Below are 24,063 nucleotides of genomic sequence, written 5' to 3'. Positions count from 1 at the left end.
GCGGATTCAAAGGGCACGAGTGGGTGGGAGCAAACCCCTTTATTTAGTTTAATTGGCTGGTCGGAGCTGTAGTCCTGCTCTCCCTCCCCTTGCCTGAGTTGCCTCAGAGAAGGTGGTGGCATCCTGAAGGAGGTAGTGAAGGCAGGGTCACTGAGACCCAGCTCTTCCTAGAGCTCCACCTCCAGGTAGTGTTCTCTGAATGCTGCGGCTACATCTGCACGCAGGGTATGGATCTTATTTCTGTTTGGCTCTTGAATCGATTGACACTGAAACCTCATTAATATGCTTGTTGGCAGGAGAGAGCTGGGAGTGCAGAAAAGTGGGATGGCTTGGTTTTGATTTTTCCATTTTAATAGGTGAGTGATGCTGTTTTGATTGTTTGGAGGTGTCTTATGAAATTTTTTCACCCTAAGTGAAGGCAAAGAGGAACAGAGAGAAGGATGATTCAGAGACTACTGAGGAGGAAATCATTGGAAGAGAGAGATCTCCGGGAAGACAGGACATTTAATAGAAGTGATTTAATAAAAGGGTTTTAGTGGCACAATAGGTATGACAGAATCATGAGAGGGCAAAGGACTCAGAAGGGGATCATGAACAGCAAGTGGAGAGGTTTCTAGCAATGAGTCCATACTGTGCTCTGGAGCTGAGAATGAGGAGCCCAACTATGACAAAACAAGAAACCCCAACACTGAAATCCAGTTCAGTCAGTAAGATTACAACAGACACCTGACATTAAACACTGGCCAGCTGCTGTACTGCATTAGAGAGAGAGGTTCAAGTGGGAAAGGAGTGATTCAGAGATATTCTCACAGAACAGATAAAGAATCAATTTCCCAGTTGGACCCAAGGCAGATCCGAGGAGGAAAGTCACAGGAAGGTGAGTGATTAAGAGAAGAGATTGGTGTGCTGCTGTTAAACAGAGATGATGGTACTTCCACATTAGAGTAACTCTCCTGGCTTAAGTCACTACTTGAAAGTCTCTCTTGTTAGCCTTGTATGAAACACGGGCTCTTTGCTTCACTTCAGAGGTTGAGGATCTCTGTAGAAGATAACTGACCCCACACTGCAGCAATTCCCTGCTACCTCTGATCAAGACACTCCAGTTCACCTCATATTTCTCAGAGCTGGGGGGAACCAATTGCACTTTTCAAGTAGAACTGAAACTGGAACCAGGAAGTCCATGGAGACCCTCACATGAAGTCATGGATTAAATGATCATGGGGTATCAGCACAGCACGGTCAGCTGCTGGTTATAACCCTGACCAGCCAGAAGTTGATGCTGGAAGGGTCACCCAGACTGAAACCTAAATATTGATCTGCATCTGCACAGGAGAACTTGCTGGGAGGGGCCCTAGCAAGTTAGGAAATTGCCACTCAATGATCCTGTTGTACCTCTCCTCCAGGAGATTGCTGCAGCATGTAGATATACTCACAGCTAATTGAGCAGTACTTTATCCCTCAAGCTGCCTCAGGATTTCTCTAAGACTCCTCACTCAGTGGGCAGATCTAATATCTTTACTTCCTAAAATACCTTACCAATGAATAATCCCACTGCAGTCTTTGAGCTCACGTGTGGGTTAACAAGCTCCATGACACGAGTGACTATGCCAGAATTTAGCTCTGTGTAAGCAAATACAATAAAATGCCAAATAAGAAATTATCAACTAAAAAAAGGAGGAGCCACTTACACATCCCAAGTTGGTGCTTTTTCTAACAAGTGTTGGGCACAAAGCAGGGTGCTGTGCTCTTAGCTAGAAGCTGCCTTGTGGCTTTGAATAATAGACTTTGCTTATTTCCCTCATCTTTAAGGTAAGGATAAGAACACTGTCCATTTCACAAGGTGTTGTGAAGGTTAATGGATTAATCCTGAATGCAGGAAGCATGAAGGCACTGCAGGGACTCCCACTGGCTTTCATATGCTTTAGATCAGACTCTTAGATCTGGAAGTTTGGTTTTGTGCTGCATGTCATAAAAGAGTCTGTACAGAAAGAGCAGTCTGGGTAAGGCCGAAACAGCTCAGGATGAGAAGGAGCATCCCTGAAGTATCCTGAAGTCTTTGTATAGCCTTATCCAGAATGCCTATGGATTGCTCTGTGTCCAAAATCCTTGCTAAGGTAGCAGGACATACCTCTGATTTAACCTACCACAGCATTTCCCTTGCCCCTGAGACCTGTCAAGATATCAAGGAACTGTTTCTTACCTTGATTTTATGCTGATTCTGTACACAGGACTTATCTACACTATGAGATGGCATCAACAGCCAGAGCAGAGGCAGAACAGCCCCTTCCCTATTCTCCTTACTGGACTAACATATAATCCCGAGTTGGTGGGATGCTTTGCAAATCTCACAATTACGTAGATTTAATGCATTCACAAAGAGGCAAAAGTCTGGGGAGAGAAGAAACTAAAATTTAAAACATAGAGGTTTCAAGTATTTTCACATTGGAGGCATCTTCCTTATATACAGGAGCCCACATTCACACTGCCCACCCACCTGCATTAGCACACACCCCGGCCACTTTCCTCCATTGGCAAATCTACAGTGTGTCCATGTGAAATCATCATTGCTCTTTTGACAGTAGTCATTGGAGTATTCACAACACAAAGATTAAGCATATATAGTAGCATGAGCATGGCCCAGAGAATCTGAAAGAATATATTATTAAATGGAATGATCTATGCATGCAGAAGGTTAAATAACAGTTTTCTGTAATTGTGGAACTATTTCAAGAGCTCTCATGAGACAAGATTACTAAAAACTGGGCAGTCTTCTAAGTCAGAGACACGTAATACTTGGTTCATCTGCTGCTTGTGAAAGGCCTTCCAGAAACCTTCAACCTCCATCAACAGTCAAAACGAATGTTTCTTTTGTTGTCTTGATTAAAGCTTTCCAGTCTTTTTCGCTGTGATTCTGAAAGGACCCATCTTTGCATCCCCAGCTCTGTCAAGGCAGGCAGCTTTGTCAGGGCTGCTAACAACTCGCTAAACCACGGCCCACAATCACGGCAGGACAATGGGCGAAGACTGACATCCAGCTCTGAGAGTTCTTTGAATACTGCTAAGCCTTGACAGAAAACGACCCACCCTTCATCAGAGATGCTGTTGTTATAACTCAAATCCAGCTTCTGTAATCTGGCTAGATGGCCATCCTCCGTCAGTAAGGCTGCAAGAAACAACAGACACAAACACAACTAATACATCCCGGCAATTGCTTTAAAAGCTTATAAGTAAGAAGAGTACCATATTATTTAAGGGTTTTCAGCAGTCAAACAGCAAGATTCAACTCCTCAGCAACATAAAATCACTTGCTGTTGATCTCAGAAAGATTGTTTTATCACAGCTGAAGGAGTGTACAACAATTTAAACACAGGCAATTCAAAAGGAACAGGAGTAATGGGTTAAAACTGTATGGCAACCTGAAAACCTTTGAGTCAGTTGGAAGGAGGTTATAAGTGCCAATTAAAATAAGCAGAGAGGCTTTACACAGAGATTTAGAAAGAGGAAAGCAAAACTAGATGAGGTTGCATGATTACAACAGCCACCTCTCACTGTGGGAGGGTAATGGGCCTAATATACCCTAAAGGGAACTGGGATCCTTAATGTATGATTGGCAAAGGAGACACCCATCAAGTGTGATGTTTGTAAAGTCAAAAATACTCAGGCTTCATCTCACCAGCCTTCAGATTACAGGGCCTTAATAGCTGTCACACAGCTACTGCCAAGGCCCACAGAATCACAAGGATGATTACAAAATAAACAGGTTTGTAAAAGGATCCTAGAATTTATTCCCTCATCAGGTTCCCATCTTCCAGTATTCCTCAGCAGCTGCTAAGAGGTGGGTGGAAATATTTCTGTTTTAGTTCTCCCACAATAGTTTGACTCCAGAAACACACCTAATGGACTGAGAGCTGGTAGTGCCTGTATTACTGGCTGTCAGCACATACCTTTTCTATAAATTACTGAACCCAAAACCAGCAACTGAGCAAAATAAAACTTCTTACAGGCAGCTTTAAATATCTGATATAAAAAACAGATGCAAACCCTACGTTTTCTAAGGGCTGCCTTTTTGTATTAATAGATAAAACTGCTAAAAGATTCTTTGCATTTTAGCCTTTTCAGTTTTTGCACTGTGCATGTACAGGACACACAGTCTTCAGCAAAATTAAAACCCTTTCTGGAAAAAATACTCCTGTATTTTCCATCTTTTCATTTGATTTATGCAAAAACGTGCTCAGCCCATTGAACAAGTCCCTTCTGAATTGTGGTCTAAATGCCCTGGCTCTTTGACTGCTAGTAAATACCATGTTATACGTACTTAGAAGTGCCAAATCTTCAGCCACCAAGTTACAGCTGCTCAGTCTTAACACTTGAATCTCCGTTGCAAGCTTTAGTGCTCCCAAAAGCAGCTTTAGGTTCCCACCAACGCACTTATTCCAAGAAAGGTCTAATATCTCCAGTTCAGGAAGGTGAAGGGCAGCCTCAGCTGAAAAGATTAAGACCAGCAACTTCTGCTTACTAAGAGAAAACAACATGGCCTCAATAGACACCTCACCGGCAATTCACCTGTAAATAGGCTCCTAACAGGCTGCCTGCTTGTGCTTAGAATGACTTACTTTATCCTAATAAGTCAGACAAAAAATATCTCCTGTGCTCTTTAAAGAATACAAGAAGGGCCTGCCTACAGAATCTTTAAGGATACTGCGGAGGGGTTTCTTGTCTTTCTGTTCACGTTATTGGCTTAACCTTGTCCCACTGAAGTCAATTTAATTTAACAGCTTGTTTTTAAGCCATTTAATATCAATTCAAAGACAGCAATTTTTTGCTGTGAACTCACCACGCAAGGTGAAATGCTCTGTACCTTTTGACAACACTGATTTCCATGATGTCACTCTTACATAATTGTAATGATATAAATATAGTACTCTTCCTGCAGGGACCTCAGACCAGTTTAGCTTGCTACTACTTCTGCTGAAGGCAGTGAAGTTTCAATGCCACTAGTAAACAGTACAAAATATATTATAAATGCACAATACACAGTAACTAACAGATCCCTCTGTACTTAGATTTCATTTGCCATATGGAACACCTATCAAAGGGACGGTGTAGCCACTAATCCACTGAGATTTGCAGTAAGTAGGCAAAAGAGGCTGAATTTACATATCCTCTGTTAGATTGGACTTTTCTTCATGGCTGTGCAATATCTTTTCCACTACTGCAGTCATTGCCTCAGTTCCTCCATTGCCCCATGCTTACTCTATCCCAGAAAGTTTCTACTGAACTTTCACCTGCAGTGAGGTGAAAAACCTTCAGTCAAAACTTTACCCCACTAAACTGCAAATGCAGTGTCACAACCAAATGATAATTACAGCATAATATGAAGTCATGTTTTCCTTTCTCTTCCAAAATTAGGCAGTATATGAAAGCTCACTATCAGACAAAGGACTAAAAGGACTTCATCCAGTCAGGTATAATGGGGAAAGACATACAGCAGTCTCCCCTTGCAATCAGGTCCCATGAAGCACTGGTTTCATCACAGGCTTTTTCACTCGGGACCTGTGGTATAATATAACCATGATCTTTGGAGTTTAGCCAAAGGAGAATGAAGTGCTTTGTCCCACAAGGATACACAGAGAATAGACATACTTTAAAAAAACATTCCTACCCAGTGATGAAAACGACTCTTCACCTAAACCACAATTGCTGATGGCCACAGATTTCAGCTTTGGTAAAAACCTGAGCCTGCCCAGAAGAGGATCAGATGAGACTCCTACACTTTTATTCGAGGATAAATTCAGCTCTTGAAGACTGGAGAGCAAAGGTATCACCTGGGCTATGAAAACATGAAATATTTATTAGACAGTCACCGATCCAGAACAAATATGTAGTTGTATATTTGCTTGACATCATTTCTTCTCTTTATAAATCAATCCAAAAGTCAAGGCCAGGTTTTGACACTCAAATTTATGGTGAGTAATGTTTTAGTCCATAAATAGCCTTGCCATTTTCAGTAGGAATGCTTAAGAAATTAGGTATTACATATTGTGTGGAAGGTTGTCAGAAGACGGCATCCTGTTGCAATTTTCTAGGTGAAGTAGGGAATTTAACATTAAATGAGATGGGGCTTACTTCCAAATGTCTTCACTGCTAACTGAAACTCCTTTATATTCATGTTACTATTCTCTATTAGTCAATAAATTAAAAATAAATCAGGATTGCTATTACTAATAGTTACTATTTCCAAATGCTTCAGCAGCAGCTTTTCAAATAACCTTTTTTATCATGGAAAACAAGATGTGGGCAATATAGGCTTTGAGTCATGGGATTTGTTGTTGTTCTAAAGAGTAAAAACCAGTGTCAAAAAGTTGTTATAATGCACACAGAAAAATAAACTGTCTTACTGATTGAATGGGAAATGTCTTTCTCTTCCTAATAGTATTTATGAGTTGGATCAATTCAGCACGGAGACTGTAGTCTTCAGCTTCTCCATAAAGCATACAGCAGCAGCAATGCAAGATCTCCTAACATCACTCTCTACTCGACAGACAGTTCACTAAGCAAGTTTTAGGCAGTTACATTTACGTGCACATACACACCTTGGATCCATGACAATTTATACCAGTGGGGGAACTGTCGCGGGATATTTCCAAAATTACTGATTATCAAAAAAGCAGTGCTTGATGGCAGTTCCTACATTCCCATCACAGGTCTGAACCATGGCAGATTCAGGTCCTTAGTTCTACGTGGGATCAAACACTATGAGATTACCTTTGATTCAGCAAAAATAACATTCCATATTGATCAAGAAAGCTATCCTCCACAATGCACTTCCAGAAAAGTCATGTCTGAAAATGCCTAATGAAAAACGTACTGAGATCTGCTAAGACTAGGTTAGGCAGAATCTCTTATGCCTTTGAGATATTTTCAGAAGTCAAAACCTAGATTCTTAATGGATTTCATCAACATGTCCTTACACAAAACGGTCACGTCCTCTTCTGTTACACAGCACTGGTGGAGATCAAGGACTTCGAGGTTTTTCAAGCCGGCCAAATGAGCTGTTGAGTCTTTAAAGCCACCACCAATCTCTTTGTTACATGATATGTCTAATTTTCTTAGTGCTGCAAGGTGCTGTAAAGCAGTGTCTGAAATGGAAAACGGAGCATGCTGGTCACCGGCTGCTACAATAGCACAGGTCACAGCTTTAGCATTTATTTACTTTAACATCAAAGTTTGCACAAGGTATTGCAGGTGAAGCTCTTACACTAAGCTTCAGCATATAATCACAGTGGACATACAGTAATATCGCAAAGCTTCCCCACCCATGCAACTCCATTCTTCTCTGAAAGAGCAGGTGAAGGTGAGGCCAGGTCATCCCGCAGATCCATTCACTCCTCAGCCTTTTGCTGAAATTACTAGATGTGCTAGTTAGTGCCAGTTGTTTTATTTTATGCATAAAACCTCCACCAGGGAGAGACACAGATAATAAGCCCATTTCATATGGCTTCACTGGACACTCATTAAGTGATAATGGTGAATTTGGATTTCCTTCTGAGAGTAGGATTAGCTTGTTCGAAGTTAGCTAGCCTGTCTGTGCCCTTGTCTATGTTCTGTCTGGGGAGAGAAGAAGCATGTCCAGAGAGCCACTAATCTACCCTAAGATGTGTCTCAGATAAATGGTGTGGAGGGTGACTCTCCCTACTGAGTTTCACATGCTTGAGCTCAGGGAAGATAAATGCTACTCCTGCTGAAAGTCTCTGTAGTCTTTTATCAATCCTCAAACAGCAAATAATGATTGGCCATTAATACTGCCAAACCATTAGCAAAATCCCACCTCATTGCCCTTCTTAAATGGTTTTCAGATGTACAGTTTATTCAGAATGAAAGTGTTTCTGAACATAAAGTCTAACCTAAGCCCTGGAGGCTGTCTTGCTTTAATCCACACATGTGCAAGTTTAACTCTTTCAAGCCTGGCACATTTTTCAGATCCTGAGCAATAACCTTCATGCTGCAGCCGATGTGTTTGTTGATAGAGAGATCTAATACTTCGAGGTTTGGGATCACATTTAGAATTTCAGCTGGGAAAAAAAGAAAAGAAAATCAGAATTGGTAATTGTCTGGCATACATACAGATGAACCCTATTAAAATACAGCACCATGGCAAACAGGAAGAGGTAGGCTGGGTTTGCCTATATGTGTGGTTTAGACTTACTAAGTTCCTGTTCTACTTTAAAAATACATCAAAACAAAGATTGGATAGGCATTAAGAAAATCAGTCAAAAATCTGTACGAAAATAAAGGTGAAAAAATACAAGGACAGTTAGAAAAACACAGGGGAATAAAAAGCAGGAATACAAAGAGTAAGAAAAATTTCTAATGAAAAGATCTAGGACTGGATGTTGCATGTGGGCCATGTCCTGCAGTGGAGATGAGAGCACAGGGGCTTCTCTTTAGGGAGAAAATATCTTTTAAAACAGAGTCAGATCAAAAGACCACACAGGATTAAGCTATGGTGAGAAGAAAGAGGGGAGGGGTGATCAGTGGTTGCCAACCCAGCCTAAATTCCCATCCCTCAGGCCTTCTTTCCCATCCCATAACTAACTACAAATTTGGCTGCTTACTTTTAAGCAATCAGTGTTGGAAATTCTGGCACACATGACTTGATCAGGGTCTCAAAGGATCCAGCAACCCTGGACCACTGAGGCAGCCAGACTATGGTTTAGATCTAGCTATTCTTCTTCTCAACCCTACCTCACATGATTAGAGAGAACAACTTTCTTCTCTGGAGGAATGTGCATTAAATCCCAACACTGTGTGGTAAATACTGTTACAATGCAGAGCCTGAAATAAAATAACTTTCCACTAACATTGAGCTCAATACAGACATCATCTAAGTAAGCTAAACAAGCCAGTCTCCGTCCAGCTAGATGGACACACATACCAAGGGATTCTCCATCCTTTGCTGTCAGGTTACAGTCTGTAATTTTCAGAAGTTTTAACTTGCACCCTTTCTGGATTTTTTTTGTCAGGAGTGATAGTTTTCCACCTATGTTACTGTTCCATGATAAATCCAGTTCTTCCAGTTGAGAAACAATTTCAAATGCCTCTCCTGTAACAGAAGTCTAAGATGATTCATTCTAGGTATCAATTTCAGTGCAAGACAAAAATAGACGTTTGGAATATATTAAAGAAGAAGGTTAGCCACTTAGTTCTCAAATTATTATATTTTGAACGGCTTGCCAGGAAAGTTGGTGGATGCCATGAATTGTTGCTACTGCAGCAATGTTGTATAAATTCTCAGCTTGTCTAAGGAGCAATACAGATCACAAGTCATTGTCACAGTACACACAGACCTGAAATTTATTCAGCTTCCCACATCCTCATCAGACTGTTTGGCTGTCATTGTGGACCTGTGCCAGGACCCAGAAAGCCTAGACTATAGGGAAATCAATACAAGTGTCAAGTCTGAATTTACTGTCCTGTACAGTTCTGCTCTGTTTTAGTTGTCAACGTCAAGTTATTCCAACGTCCTCTGTACTGTGTCCACAGGTCATTTTGGAGGGGATGAAAAACGTCCTCTCACAACTATTTCTGAAGCATAAAAGTTTCATTTCTGACAGGAATTTCTGACTCACTTCATAAGGAATCACAATGAGCATTGTTTTGACCCAAACTAACTTTCCCATTATTTCAAGGCAGACAGCACTGGTTTTGATTACATTCAGAAAAATTAGCCTTTTCCAGGCTTGACGCACCTGCCAATGTGAACTGTGTTAGTGCTTCTTTGTAATACTAGCATCCCACTGCAAAATCCAGCTTCCTAACTTCCTTTGTAGAGGAGGGAGGCAGATGTATATTTGCATAAACTCATTCCCAAGAAAGATCAATTAATCAGACCATATTCAAAGGCAATTTCAAAGTGTCTTACACAAATTTTTGATCTAAAGTCTTGTCATCAACCTAATAATTGAGAATTGTATTTTAAGAATAAAAACACTTCATGTCTGTGTGTTTTCATAATTAATTCTTCACAGAAGATTTATAATAGAAAAATAATTATTTCTTTTGTTGTAAGTGAATATCCAGGTTTGCAAGAAAAGGACAGGTCTTAATTTTTATTTTTGCATTTATTTTAAATTATTGCCTGAGTCTTGAATACTGAGCAATGCTCTACAGTTGAGAAGTGGTTTTGCCTCTGCAGCATAGCCTGTTTCTGTTTGACATGGGGACTAGTATTCCAGACACATTTTCCACCCAGAAGATAAATAAAGGACTATAACTCCAGGAATGGTTTCCTACCACCTCTCACAGTCACAGCTCTGAGCAACCACATAGGAAAGGTTGATATTATGGTTATATTTGAGGCATTGATCTCTAAGCAGAATGCACTGAGTCCACAAGTGGCCACATTTCCACAGATAGATGTAGACATAGTCAGACAGGCAGTATCGGCCTAAATACACATGCTGTTTTCAAAATCGCAGGCAAAATCAATGCAAACTGACTGCTGCTATTGCACATGTCAAGGGCATCACATTTTGACTAGAAATTCAAGTCCTATGATCAGTTTTGTGTCTGTCTCAGCAGAGGCCAAGCCAGAAGAGGGAAGGAAACAGCACAGAAGAACCAGGCAGAATAAATCAATTGGAAATATAACTAATAAAATTCAAGAGAAAAAAAAGTACGAGAAAAGGATTTGAAAAAGAATGAAATAAAGTTGAAAAAATATGATAGAAAATGAAACACAGATTTTATCCTCATCAGAAACAGATCAATTACTTTCACCAGCTTTTGTAGAGATGCATTTTTCCTCCCTAATGATAGTATGACCCACTTTTGAGCTACTACCATATATGTCATTTTATTTCTGAACATTTCCTGGAAAAAGCCTGGATATGAATGACATAAACCCCAGCTTTATAACTCAGACCAGTTTTTAGAACTTGCAAAATAAGCAGTAGTTTTTATAATTCCTAGTTGACTGAGTTTGCCCTTCTTTTAGATACATATCACAGACTGACCCCAGAGTAAGCTCCAGGCCCAGAGGTAAGTGACTCAGCATCAGAACCTGAGTGCGTAACATCACTTTTAAATCTCGTGCTTTGCAGAAAGCAGGGTTGCAGGCACTCCAAGCAAAGAAGCAAGCAGAGGAATAAGCTTCTCTCAGACTTGCAAAACCAAGTCATAAAGCTCCAAGGCAGCACTTCCAGTTTTAAGTCTCTTCCAAAAGAACATCACTTTTTTTGTGATGAGCACTCATCTGTCCTGCAGCATGAAGACCTAAGCTGACCCTATGACAACTGACTCTGTTTCATTTCTTCTGTCTACCGTTAGATATCAAAGCTAGCTAAAAAATTACCTATCGAAATTGAAAACATGGTTTCCTGCAAATAGGACTGAATTCTGTTCCCTTCTGAATGTGAAAGCTTCATACCCTGAGGAACGAACTTGGCAGAGCTACTCAAATGTATAAGGTCACTCATCAGCCCAAGCTCTTTCTACTGTTTCATAGCAGGAGTTTACACTGCCCAGCATGGAAGCAGCAGGAGTAGGATGTAGGAAGAGATGAGATGGATTACATTAGACCCAAGCTGTCTGGAAGTAAATGTAAATGAAATCCTGTACCTAAGGAGGTGACATCCTCAGCTGTCAGCCTGCAGTTGTTAAGTCGAAGGACTCTTAGCAGGTTCACATGATGAAGATGAACAGTGAGAGCATTCAAAGTCCCACCAACACAGCCATTCCAGGACAGGCTGATCTCTTCCAGCTCTGGGAGAAACGGCAATAAAGAAGCTGTAAAAAAAAAAAAAAAAAAAAAAAGAAAAGAAAAAGCGTATTCTGTTTGCATGTTATTTGCACACATTGGGTGTCAATACATCTTAATACAGAGATGCTTTCTACAACCAATACAGCATTATAAAGCCATGACAATTTGTACCTCAGTTTTCTTATCTGTAATTTGAGTGTAAGGACATTCACCTGCTTCACAGACCTGTATGATTTTTATATTCATATATATATATTACATAAATTACATAATTTATTAACTATCATTTCTCAGGGACCTGGGACCACCAGATGAAATGTTAAATAAAGCCAGGCCTCTATAAAAAAAAGGGAAAGGAAAAGAGGAGAGTGAATAACTGAATAGGCAAATAAGTATTAAATAAATGTATGAAGTGACTAGTTGAATAAAATGTGTATTTACCCAGCTCTGTTACATCTGCTGCACTTAATGCACAATTATTTAGATCCAAATTCTTGCTGTTGGGTTTCTTTCCCAGTTTCTGCATGAACTGGTTAAACCTCTGCTCACCAGATGGTGACTCCGCTTCAGAAATGAGATGTGAAAGTCCATCTGAGTAACAAAGAAATAGGGCCCTGGTTACCGCTGCTACTAACACAGTGTGTAAACCCTGTCTGTGGCTGTCGGGTGAAGATTTAGGAAACGAACTAAATCTGTCAGTAAACCAGACTCTATTTTTTATCAATGTGGACCAATAACCTGGGTGATAAGATCACTATAGATCTGATGCAGAGTGAGAAAAGGATCTCCTGTTGCACATCTCCACGCTACCTTATGCCAGTGACTTGGGATGTTTGCACCACCAGTTCAAAGACATTAAATTCACGCAAAACTCTGAACTGCAGCAGTTATTCTGGATGCACAAGTCGTATAACCACCTCTGTGTGCCTGCGCTATAGCCGCACTGCTGCAATACAGCCTGTACTTGATCAGTTAGCACCGAGTGGCCCCAGAATTGTGTGATGAACCTCCTACTTCCTTCATGACAGCCTGTGTTCATTTCCATACATTGTCTGTGTAAGGCAAATCCTGCTTTTCTTGGCTGTGCAAAGCAACCCCCACTTACGTTCTTCTTCCATGAAGTTTGTACAGCAAGGAAAATTGCATTTACATTCATTGCTAAACCCTTTAACAAATCAGTAATTTCATCTAACAGGCGGAAAAAAGCAGCCAAAAATTACACAAAATAGCAATGCCACTCTCAGCAGCTGTCCTCTCACTGTTTCCCCAAACCTACCCAAAACTCTTAGGACAAAAGGATGGGGTTCTAAGCCTCACCTCCCAGCTCCTTTTTAGATATAGCCCCATTTTCTACGGTGCGGATGTAAAGAGTATTCTTGTGTGCGCAAAATAACATACATGATGAATTTCCATTCCCTTCCCCTCCCCCTCACCAGTGTCAAGTGGTAGGAAACATCTGCTCTTGTTGTCTTCAGATTGCTTTAGCAGCAGGGCAGACAGAGACCAATCTTAAATACAACAAGCAAAGCTACTGCTCAAAGCTTGGCTTTGAAACCAAATAAGCTCTGCAACTAATGAGCTGACTCTAGCACTGACCTCTCACATTGGAGATCAAGAGAGAGGTCACCCAAAAGCTTTATCCCTCCTCAGCAATATGGTTCTCACTCCTTGCTTGGCACCTATCAAATTAGAGAGCACATCCTTGATAATGTTCCAATCAGAAGCAAATCCTGGCTAAAGGATAAAGTGTAGGCAGCAAAATACAGGACTTTGGCTAGCAAGAAAAGCAACTGATTTTCTATGAAATTAAAATATATACACATGCACATGTATTTCACTATTGTAGCAGCATTACCTTCTACAGAGAGATCTTGCTTCTCACTCTCATCATCAGCTCCAGAGTTGTTTATTTCTGTTTCTTCAATTTCCCTTCTGCCCTTGCCTTCAGATTTCCCAAAGTCAAAGCCCCTGAAGAATTTTTTGATGGCTGAAGGCTGCTCTTTTCTTTTTCCAGGAGAGGATCTCTTCCCTTGGAACTGTTTTATTACAAAGCCAAATGGGGAACTCTTCGGGATGTCCTCTTCTTGCTTATCCTGGCAGCTCTGAATGTCATCTTTCAGGGAATCAGCAAACATAGAATTAGTTTTACTAACGTTTACTCTTGCTTGCCTTCTTTCATAATGGCAGATGCACTGAGAATTGCCTACCATTCCCTCCGTGCTAATATCAGAAAAGCACTGTTTAGTAGACCACACTCTGAACGCATTTCTCCTCCTTTAGAAGGAACTAGTAATGCTCAGTATTAGCACAGCAGACTCAGTGGTCCCAGTTCTCAACGGTACAAGTATCACTCTCTGCTGCCTTGTTAATGCAGACTGCGCTTAAGGCCACCCCACCTGGCCACCAAGCACTGAAGGGCTAACCTGCTGCTTCCCCTACCATTTAATCCCCAGGTTCAGTTCATAGTCTTGTGGCCACATTACAGAAGCAAGGCTGAGATGTCCACATTCTGAGGGGATGCCAGGTTAAGTTTGACACCAAAGTGATTCCTCATGCCAAAGGCCAGTCCAGCAGTCAGGAAGGTGAGAGGAGGAAGTGTACCACAAGGAGTGCAAGGACATCCTTGCCTGAACAATGTCACACACTCCCAAGCTCAGGAACATGGAAATGAAACGACATTAACCTTAGAGCAAAGCTGAAGTGACAGTGCAGAAAACAACGAGATACTGTAGCTACGAACACTGGGAGTGTGCCACTGCTGGAAGAAAACAAGCCCCCCAGATAGCTTGTTTGGAACAGTTCAGTAGTATAGCGACCTCAGTTTCAGTGACTAATTCACAGGTAAATTAAAGTTTGACTTTATAATTTATACACACTCTTTCCTTATTTCTGTTTTTACTACACAAGCTATAGCATCATCCGGTGATTCTGAAGCTGCTTTGTTTTTCTTTAAATATTAATTTAATGCTCTTTCTTTAGTTTTAATGCTAGCCTTTGCCTGCACACACATGCTTTTAATAGAGTAGTCATAAAAACTAAGCAGGCATTCATTGACTTTTGCTTTGCGAGGACTATGTGGAAAAGATATGTCTCAAGTCCTACTGTATGCCATTGACTGCAAGGGGAATGACCTGTGCTCGGACCTCGATCTTGTAATACACCAGAGCTCATGAACGGATTTCTGTGCTCACATAGATTCCCTCTTCCCCAGTAGAGACCCGCACACAGAACTCACTCCACAATTTGCTGTTATCCATAGAGTACATGAACTCAATCATTTTACTAATCATCAGTTATACAGAATATCACTGGCATCAAACTTTCTGAAAAAGAGAAACGTGAAGAAGTATCAGGAACCCTATGACTTGCATAGATAGTTTTCATGTTATAGCAAGAGTTGGGTCAGGGGGAAAATGTCAAAATAAAGCAAATGTAATTTTTATATACACATACTTTTCTTTGTGTATGTGTATATATATATAAATGTGGGTATATATACTGATGTATATAAATGTATGTATATTTTCTTACTGTGTTGGAAGTTATCTGTCATGATACCCGTGTTCAAGGGCAGAGCACTTATAATTACAAAAAGCTGATGCATTGTGTAAAGTCTTGCTCTTAATAGCCTGTCACAGCTGTATTTCTTCTAAGTACAAAAACTATACAAAACAATGTACATAGCTGTACATGCACATTTACTGAGCTGTAAAGCAATGCTGGTTACTCTGGCTGTGTTTTCACGCTGTAGAGTGGTATTATTTTAAACAAAGAAACATACCTGTCTTTTCCATTGGCACACCTGAGGATCTCTTTCACGTTCTACAGTACTTTCAGGGCTTGCAGGAGAAGTGAGCCGTGATATGCAAACAAAACCTCACTTCTTTCCCTAATAGGACTTCCCATGTAGTTTTCTTTCAAGAGTTTCTGTCTTCATCAGTTTGATAGCAGCAGCTCTGCACAAGTGGTTTGTGGGCTCTTTCCCGATGCCTCTATTCCTCTGTAGTGTCTCCCAGTGTCAGCCTGCTGTCCCTGGCCTCTCTTTTCGGGGAGGGGGTTGAGAAGTCCATTTAAACGCTCTGATCATGTCCCAGCTCTGATCACTCACAAGGCAGAAATCAGGAAGTGACCGCACAGACTTCGATACTGCAGGCTAACCACTGCATGTCCCTGAAACAGCTGTTGTTAGAAGAGGCTGAGTCACCTCATAGATCAGGTTACAAGACTACCTGAAGAAAAGCTCTTTGTTTTCCCACCCCTTTTGTCCATACTGGTCAGAAATACTGCTGGAGGCCGAGCAAAGCCCTGCTGTCAGCAGGATGTTGCATAGTTCAGTAAGAAAAAGGAACACAGCGGACTAGTGCACTTCTGTTCACTTTAGGGCAACAGGAGATGTGAGACAGCATATTGCATCATCCCACACAATCTGCTTGTAGGCAACAGTGGGTTACAACATTACAATGCAATACATACATCAAACTTCACTATAGCTTTTTTGTCTGTCTGTCTATCCTGGAATCTGATTTCCATGATGGCAAATGTTACAATTTCTAGCTTAAACATACTCGTGGCCATTTATGCTGAATCTCTTCAGCTTTGATGATTCTTTTTAATCTATGAGGTCTTCACTTTTGTAGGCTAAAGCGACCAAACTCTTCTTGTCTCCCCTCAAGTGGAGACTCCATTTCCCTTATCGCTTCCTGCTCACCGTTGTCTGCACCTGTTGCAATATAATTTATACTTCCTTGGGTACAAGGGACCATCCAGTGGTATGTATACACTAAAGACATATGCAAACTGGAGTGCTTTTGGTGGGGAATGATAAAGCTGGTCAACAAAACTAATGATTTCTTTGAAAGCAGCTGAGCAGACACCAGCTGTGAGGACAGGCTTGACTCAGTGTGTCAACATACAAATGATTCAGACAGGGTGGAATGAGGCACGAACTGCTGCTAGGAGCCAACAGGATAAGATTAAGAGGAAAAAAAAAAAAACCCTAAAGTGAACATCAGGAAAATCTTCCTGCCTATGAGAAGTACCACACTGGGAAACATTTACAGTAGGAGAAAATGCACAAGAACACTGTGATGAACCATCTTTCCCTGCAGGAATGGAGGGCACATTTCTATTCCCAAAAAGAAAGGATCTCCAAGTTGGTTTGAGGGTTTTCTGACACCAGCAGTGGCTGTCATGTCCCAATTTCTGAAACTAGCATCTCACTACATCCACTGGGAAAGATCACCTCCCTGTGTGCTAATTCACTTCACGTGTTCAGGCATCTCAGCTACGCAGTCTATCAAAAATCCCAAGCTTTTCTGTTGGTAAGGAACTCATTGAATTTGACAGCTCTTTTCCACTTGTGCTTAACAACGGAGTGGCCAGGGATGAAACGGAGACAAAGCAACCCATGTTCGTGACATGGGCTCTGCTGGCCCTAAACACTCGATGCCCACTGCAGTTCAATGAGAATGTGGAAGGGGAATATCTGATAATCTCCACTCCCTGGAACTGGGAATATCCTTAAGTATGAAGCACCAATTACAATGGTTAGGCTGGGCTAACTTGAATGTTCTGACATCAGTATGTTAGGTGATATGTTGCCCATTCAGAAATTCTTTCACCACTTTAGGTTGTTGAATGATAGTGGAAATACCTCATGGCAGCATGACAGCATCCCTGTAATCTGGTGAGAAGGCAAATGTAGTTTTGCAGTGACCTAGTTTCCTCTTCCTAGAAAGCAAATCTTTAACTTTTTTTACAGCAGCTATGAAGGAAGAGGGGACAGCAGGGTTATCCCAAAACAAAGCAGGATAACTAGAGCGAGGTGGGCTGAAAACATGAGCATTACTTTGTCATCGGCCCAGGCTGTGCTGTGAAGACGCAATATGTCATGACGGCCAGGCCCAGCCATGCTGCCGTTAGCTGCTAGACTGGGCCTTGCTGTGTTGGTTGCTGTCTCCTCCATGGCATACTTCTGAACACATGTCCTGCTCCTGCCATGTGGACTTGCGCGTCTGCTTCTTGCAGTACGTCATGGACAGCACAGGCCAGGCTTAGCTTTGGAGTTTAAAAATAATAAATGCCTTCCCCTTTCTATCCAGTTAAATGGTTTGTGACCATCTGCTGAGTGCTCAGTGTCACACTTGTTTATATCTACTCTTCCTTCTGTGTAGACCTGGGGCAAGGTTAGGAACAGAACCAATTTTGGAACAAAATAGTTAAAGTGGCATCCCACACAGCATCCACTGGTGAGAGATTAATGTGGATTTTTGTACTTTGCCTCATTGTGACTCCTTAATCCTGCATATATTCCAAAGAAATAATGCCATTAGAGGATTAGTGCCACAAGTTCATTTGAAAAAAAGGATTTGCAAACACTGAAATCCTATATTCTATGTACTTAATCACTGAGCATCATTTTGGGGATTTCCTCTCCCTTTAGTAGTGTCTCTTCCAATGAAACCCAAGCAAAGTAGCAACTCTGTTTTGGACAGCCCTTATTATCCATTAAAGGAAAACAAAACCCCAAGCATCTGGTTAAAATAATACAGAATCTAAACACACTGGACTAAACCCATCCTTGCTGTCATACAATCATTGCAGTTATACCAGGGAGACACTTGGCCCAATATTTATACAGAATGTAATGATTTGGGATATCTATCTGCTAGGGACTTTTAATATTGTGAGTCCTGTAGCATGTAGTAGCACAGTGACCCTTGTTTGCTTCTAAGGCAGTTCCCTGTCCCACCTTTGCTCACACCCAGTGAAGCCACTGTTCTCCTCTCTGTGGGAGAAGGAGACTGAATCACTGCCATGTTATTCTTTCTCCCTCTCCTTAGCATGCATCTCTGCTGCTCTGTTTCCCCTTTCTGCATGACTGTCCCTGCCTGCAGCAGCCTCCATGAGCTTCTCTTGCTTGGCTCAATTTGCTGCAGGCTGCCTAGGTGAAGTGGGCTGTTGCATGGGCCAAGAAATTGCTAGGGGTGGAAAAATGCTTATTGCCCCATTGCTGACTACCAGTGCCACGTGACTTTCTCTTGGGCTGTGCTGACTCAGAATACCTGTGCCAGGAGCTGCTGCCAAATGAGGGCAGGGTAAGAGTGGCCTGCTCCAGTACCAGGTTCACTGCCCTCATCTTTCTCAGCCACGTACATCAAACTATGCCCCTCACAGCCCCCTCCATTCTCTCGCTCCTGCTGTGTCCCTTCCCTTTATCCTCTGACTTTCATCAAGCTCTGACCCCTTACAACTGAGGCAGCAAAATTCAGTCTTGCCTACATAGCTGAGAAGCCTTCAGCTGGCACTGATGGTATTTTGCTAGCACCACAATATGTGTCATCCGCTAATTTGATGTTGACTCTCTTTACACCCAGGCAATTCACAGAGCAGCAGGGATCGGCTTTAAGGCCAGACAAAAACCTTCAGAAGAGACTGCACACACGATGGGCTGGAAGGACCATTCCCCACGGATGAATGAATAGATGCAGCTGCACTCAACTAGCGGGAAGTGCTCTGCAGAGCCTAGGTTAGGAACCGTAGCTCGAGCTTCCAGGTAGAGCTCAGCAGTGTGCTGCCATGTGGATAAACACTTTTCCCATATATTCTTACACTCTCAGAAATATTGTGCAACACTGACACTTCCCTGGAGCAAACTCATTCCAGACTTCCCTACACTGAGATCAGTGTGCTTGCCTGAGGATTCTATTTGGTCCAAAGTGTCCGAGTATCCTCATAATTTCCTACAAAATAAATATTAGACCTTCTGATTTTAATAGCCCATCAGCCTACAGTAGCTCCTGAGGCAGCTGTTTAAAGTACATTTCACTGGGTTATGAAAACTAAATGCAACCCCCTCATTCCATATTTATGTGCAACCATACACTGATAACAGGAGGGGTTTGAAGAAGCACAGAGAACATACAAAACCAGCTAAAACCCTTGGCTTCAGAAACGCATACACCTCTGAGTAGCCTTAAAATGTCACCTAAACTCAGTGAGACTTTTCATAGGTGGAAAGGCTGAGGAAGATTTTGATTCTTCACTGTACTTTTACACTTTAAAACATAACAAAAAGTCAAGTTATGAAACTCTGGTGCTAGCATGTAAAGGTGGGCTCTTCCTAACCTGAAGGGGCTGCACACTTGGCAGGACAATCTTGCAAATGCATGTGCTGGATGAACTGGTTGTGAGGAGAGGTGTGTAATGGCCTCTGTTGCCTCTGATTTATTATAGTTAGAAGAATTTCAACCTTGCATATACCAGCACAGGCTGCTAAACATGAACTGTAGAATTCTAAAACATATTCTTTTTTTCACAGCCAGAATTTACCTTATCTACTATGAAACAATAGCAATGATAAGTAGATTTTTCCAACTATCTCATATTGAATATGCATTTTGATTCCATAAAAAGCATGACTAAAAGATCTATTGCAGCAAATGTATATTTATATCCACAATGCAGATATTTTTAACACTTTGATGTTGAGTTACTCTTTTTTGAATGGAACTACACAAATACAAACTTTATGTTTCATTCTCTATTACAATATATTAGTCTGATAGAGAAGATTTTCAGGCTGGAAATTTCTTTTTGGTTGAACTTATGCCAGGATTAATCCCCTTTCAGTTAATCATTTATATGAATGGGTAATCTTCAGAGTTCATGCAAGGCCTGCAAACTATATTAATTACTAGAAACCTAATTAGAAATCAACAGAGTCAAAGGATCAGTGTTACTTCCATACGGTACCATCTGGTACAATGGGTCTGGATAGTTCAGCAAAACTCCTTATTGCATTCTGTGGAACTTCAACCTGAATATGTGTTGCCATAGAGAGCAAATTTATGCTGATATATGAGCTGTCTGTAAAGCATTCTTAGGGTCATCCTAAATGACAGCATCTGAGTCCCTGTATTTCTGGATGTTATTTCAAAAGTTAGTTCAAAAAAGAGTATTTACTCAAGTTTTCTTTTTGAATGTGATACCAATGCAGTCGTTAATTGGCCTTTCTACATCCAAAAATACCCTAAATCCATACACAGGCTAATGAAAAAAATCCCCAAACAAGCAAATATAAACATATGCCATAAAATGCTTTAATTAAAGATAAGTGCGTGTATTGTCATTTGCTTTGTTAATTATTACTCCAATGTAAAAAGGCATGTCCAAAGTGAAAAGAGTAAAATTCTGTACATGACACAAACATGGTAGAGTGTGGCTTCCATTACCTCTGATGTGTGTGCATGGAAATGGTAATACAATTTTACCAACTGATTTGCTCTTTCAGCACGCGGCCAGTTTGAAAATTTTGACTAAAATGTTTCAGTCCTGTTAGCCAAACAAAAAATCAGGTCTTTGAAAACTCAACTTGTATGGTTTTAAATCGAGACCTTTCCAAACATTTTGATTCTGGGACACACAAAATCCAGTCTTCTTTCAATATACAATATTTGGTCAATTTAATTTTCAAAGGAACTTAATGGCTAGTCACATTTCATCACTTAGATTCACTCATTGGCTTTTGGAATTGAGATCAGCCATGCTAAGTAAAATTCAGTAGCTTCAGTTTTGTCCCTGTTTAGGTCCGGTTCTCTCTGATTAATTCCACATTTCCACTGGGAATGAGACAGCTGTGTAATCCACCTAGTCCTTCCAAACTTCTCTCAAGAGCTGTGGCAAATGTAATGCTTTTCCATTGAACAGCCAATTGTGTTACAACCTGTTACCTTTCCAGTAAGTATTTGCTGATCTTGTCAGTATGTATTTAGTACAGGTGAACACCAAAGTTGGGCACTTCCCTCCTCAGAGTGTCCTGCAACTTAGGAAGGAACTAGAACACCAATCCTGCAACCAAGCAAAGGGCTGAGGATTGGAAAAAAAAAAATTAACTCCCAAGAAGTGCTATAGCTTAAAGGACATTCTGCATACCCAGGGTGTCAGATGATTACAGTGACACTGACACACAACTTTGCCCATTCCCTTCTCTGGTTATTTTTCAGTTTCTTGTGAGTGGACCCAAAGGCAAGATCCCATGTGTTTCTAAGCCAGCTGTGTCACTGTAGAGTCTGGTGACTGTTTCTAATCCCAGGATTCTAGACCACTGCTTCTTGTTCAAGCTCATTCTTGCTATTCCCAGTTTACCAATCCCAGACTTCCTAACCCAACCATCAGACCACCCTTTCCTTACCTATGCTTGTGGGCACTCTACTCTTCTAGTTTAGAACTTTTGGGGAAACATGGAAGGAAGTGAGGTTTGGATGTAGAATTTGATATGTCTGAACACAGATTTCATTCTGGAAAAAGACAGGGTGATTTGTGACAAATAAGCCATTTACCAAGTTCTGTATCAGTCCAGTTCATTTCATCATACAGAAATAAGTCTGCATTGAAGTGTATCTTGCTTCAGTGAACTTCATAAGGAGAAGAAATAAGGATTATCACTCTTTCACAGATTTCTCACTTATGACAGACAGTGTTTAGAAACAGTGGATTAAAACCTGCTTAGACTCCAGTTTAGCAGGTTCTCTACTTATACAAATCCATTCCAGCATTGCATTTTGGTAAACAACATAATTCTTGAACTGGTAATAAAATGGCCTAATACAATTTTTTGCCTTCCATTTTTGAAGACTATAAATCCTATCAGCTCAGCCATGTCTGTCATTGATTTTGTCAAAAGGGAACAAAGAAAATTCTGACCCAAACCAGTGCTGACAAAACGTCTGGTGACAACAGTAAGACTAGATCTACCTTAGTGAATGGAGCTGTTTCCACACTGATAACCCATTCTGGTACTTCAGGAATTGTGAAAGATGTGAAGTAGTTAACATTTCTTTTGAAATGAATTGAGAAAGAGAGTCTCTTCGTTCTTAATTCAGCTTTAGAATAGTATATAAACTGCCAAAACCTGTTGGTTTTTTGGTATTCTTCCAAGTCCTTGTAGGCTGTGATGAAGTGATACTCTCTTGGGGTATCCTATACCAGCTGGGTCAAATCCCAGTGTTGAGACTTTTTCACTGCTTGCCGTAGAGGTAACCCCAGGCAATTACTCTGGGTAGGAATGTACAGAAGGTGGCATGACTCCAGCTCCATCTTTCACATTACTATATATCTGGTGCCAGTAGCTCAGGTGACAAACACCATATAGTGGGTGGGAGCTGTCAGGCTACAGTTATTCCCTTTGCACAGGGGAATCTGAATGTCGGTGTTTCCCCACTCTCAGATTCCTCTGTGCAAAGGGCATAACGTGGGACTACACTGTCCTAAACCATCTCAGCTAACATTGATACTGATTGACAGACTAAGGCCCAGATCAATTTGATATACTCTGCATTACTTTGTTCTATTCATAACTCATCTCCTATGTCGCTTTCCCTCCCTCTTTGCTGCTTTGCCATTTTTCCTTATTGGTGAAGACAACCAGCAGAAACAGGACTACCGAGAGACACGCAGACCACTGCATGATCCAGAAATACACCCCTGCCTCACGCCTGTGAAATCCAGTCAAGAACAACTAGATCTTCTCCTGAGAGGGACCATTAAAGTATCTCTATGAATTGTGGTTGTCACACTTCACTACAGCACACAGCAATCCTGCTTCTGTGCCAGAAACCAAAGGCGAGATGCCAGGGGTCTTGTGAAGTAGTGTGCTCTCTCTCCAAACTTCCCTCATTAGGTTAAACAGGAAAAAATAAATATATATCCTTATTATATTGCTGGGTTTGTTTCTACCTCAGGAAGTAATTTTTCCTGGTATTAAACTTTTTGTGGTTTTCCTGAAACATGATTCACATGGACTAAAACATCTGATGAAAAATGGATGCTGATGCAAGACTTTGCTTTTAATTTATTCGAGCAACGCCATATCTTACAAAGGATTTGCTTCAGCCTCTCCCAGACAATCTGGAAAAATCCCAGCAGAGGAACTTTTTTCAAGACTGTATCTACTCATTACATTTCAAGTCACAGGCTTCTGGAGTCAGTTACAGACTGAGTAGACTGAACACAAGCTGAATACTATCTTTAAGCCTAGAATGCTCCTTCAATTCCTTGTCTGCCTGCACATGCAAAGATTTGGACAACCACATGAAAATTACTCTCAGGTTATTATAGCTGGTCTCTAATTACATTTTTTAAAGGAAGTCCTAAAATTATTTTTAAAACCTAATATTGGATATATTTTTTTTAAACAGTGATTCTGGGTGTGATTTTCTTCTTTATAAAGAAAGTCCAGACAGCAAAAAAATAGTCATCATAGCATTTACAACAAAAATATTTACAGAGTCACAGTCACTTAA

General features: G+C 41.0%; 1 protein-coding gene across 4 annotated transcripts; it reads right to left on the bottom strand.

Moving 5' to 3' along the window:
- Positions 1-286: 286 nt before the first annotated feature.
- On the bottom strand, positions 287-15,938 carry LRRC31 (leucine rich repeat containing 31). 4 transcript variants are annotated; one of them, XM_009922936.2, is made up of 10 exons: positions 15,543-15,937; positions 13,617-13,874; positions 12,203-12,352; positions 11,620-11,787; positions 8,936-9,103; positions 7,905-8,072; positions 6,972-7,139; positions 5,663-5,830; positions 4,316-4,483; positions 287-3,163 (listed from the first exon to the last, which is right to left on the bottom strand). In XM_009922936.2, exons 1-10 carry the CDS (start codon positions 15,553-15,555, stop codon positions 2,844-2,846), a joined length of 1,749 nt encoding a protein of 582 aa, XP_009921238.1. In that variant the 5' UTR covers positions 15,556-15,937; the 3' UTR covers positions 287-2,843. The 4 variants fall into 4 exon arrangements, with proteins under 4 accessions (XP_009921238.1, XP_069648863.1, XP_069648862.1 ...); XM_069792762.1 differs by lacking the exon at positions 8,936-9,103 and having other exon boundaries at positions 15,543-15,938; XM_069792761.1 differs by lacking the exon at positions 15,543-15,937 and having other exon boundaries at positions 13,617-13,896.
- Between the last annotated feature and the right edge of the window lie 8,125 nt (positions 15,939-24,063).

This window comes from Haliaeetus albicilla, chromosome 9, assembly GCF_947461875.1.
Source record: "Haliaeetus albicilla chromosome 9, bHalAlb1.1, whole genome shotgun sequence".
Taxonomy (NCBI): domain Eukaryota; kingdom Metazoa; phylum Chordata; class Aves; order Accipitriformes; family Accipitridae; genus Haliaeetus; species Haliaeetus albicilla.
Note: the sequence above shows the minus strand (reverse complement) of the source record. Positions and strands in the feature narration are given on the sequence as shown.

Bases quoted from the DNA above. Each gene is read 5' to 3' on its own strand.
- LRRC31 (XM_069792761.1), bottom strand. From the start codon at position 13,896: ATGTTTGCTGATTCCCTGAAAGATGACATTCAGAGCTGCCAGGATAAG. The intron at 11,788-12,202 runs GTAAATACACAT...TTTTTTTTACAG, and splicing joins AGCAGATGTAACAGAGCTGG to CTTCTTTATTGCCGTTTCTC. The intron at 5,831-6,971 runs GTAAGGACATGT...ATGTTTTCATAG, and splicing joins AGAGGACGTGACCGTTTTGT to CCCAGGTGATACCTTTGCTC.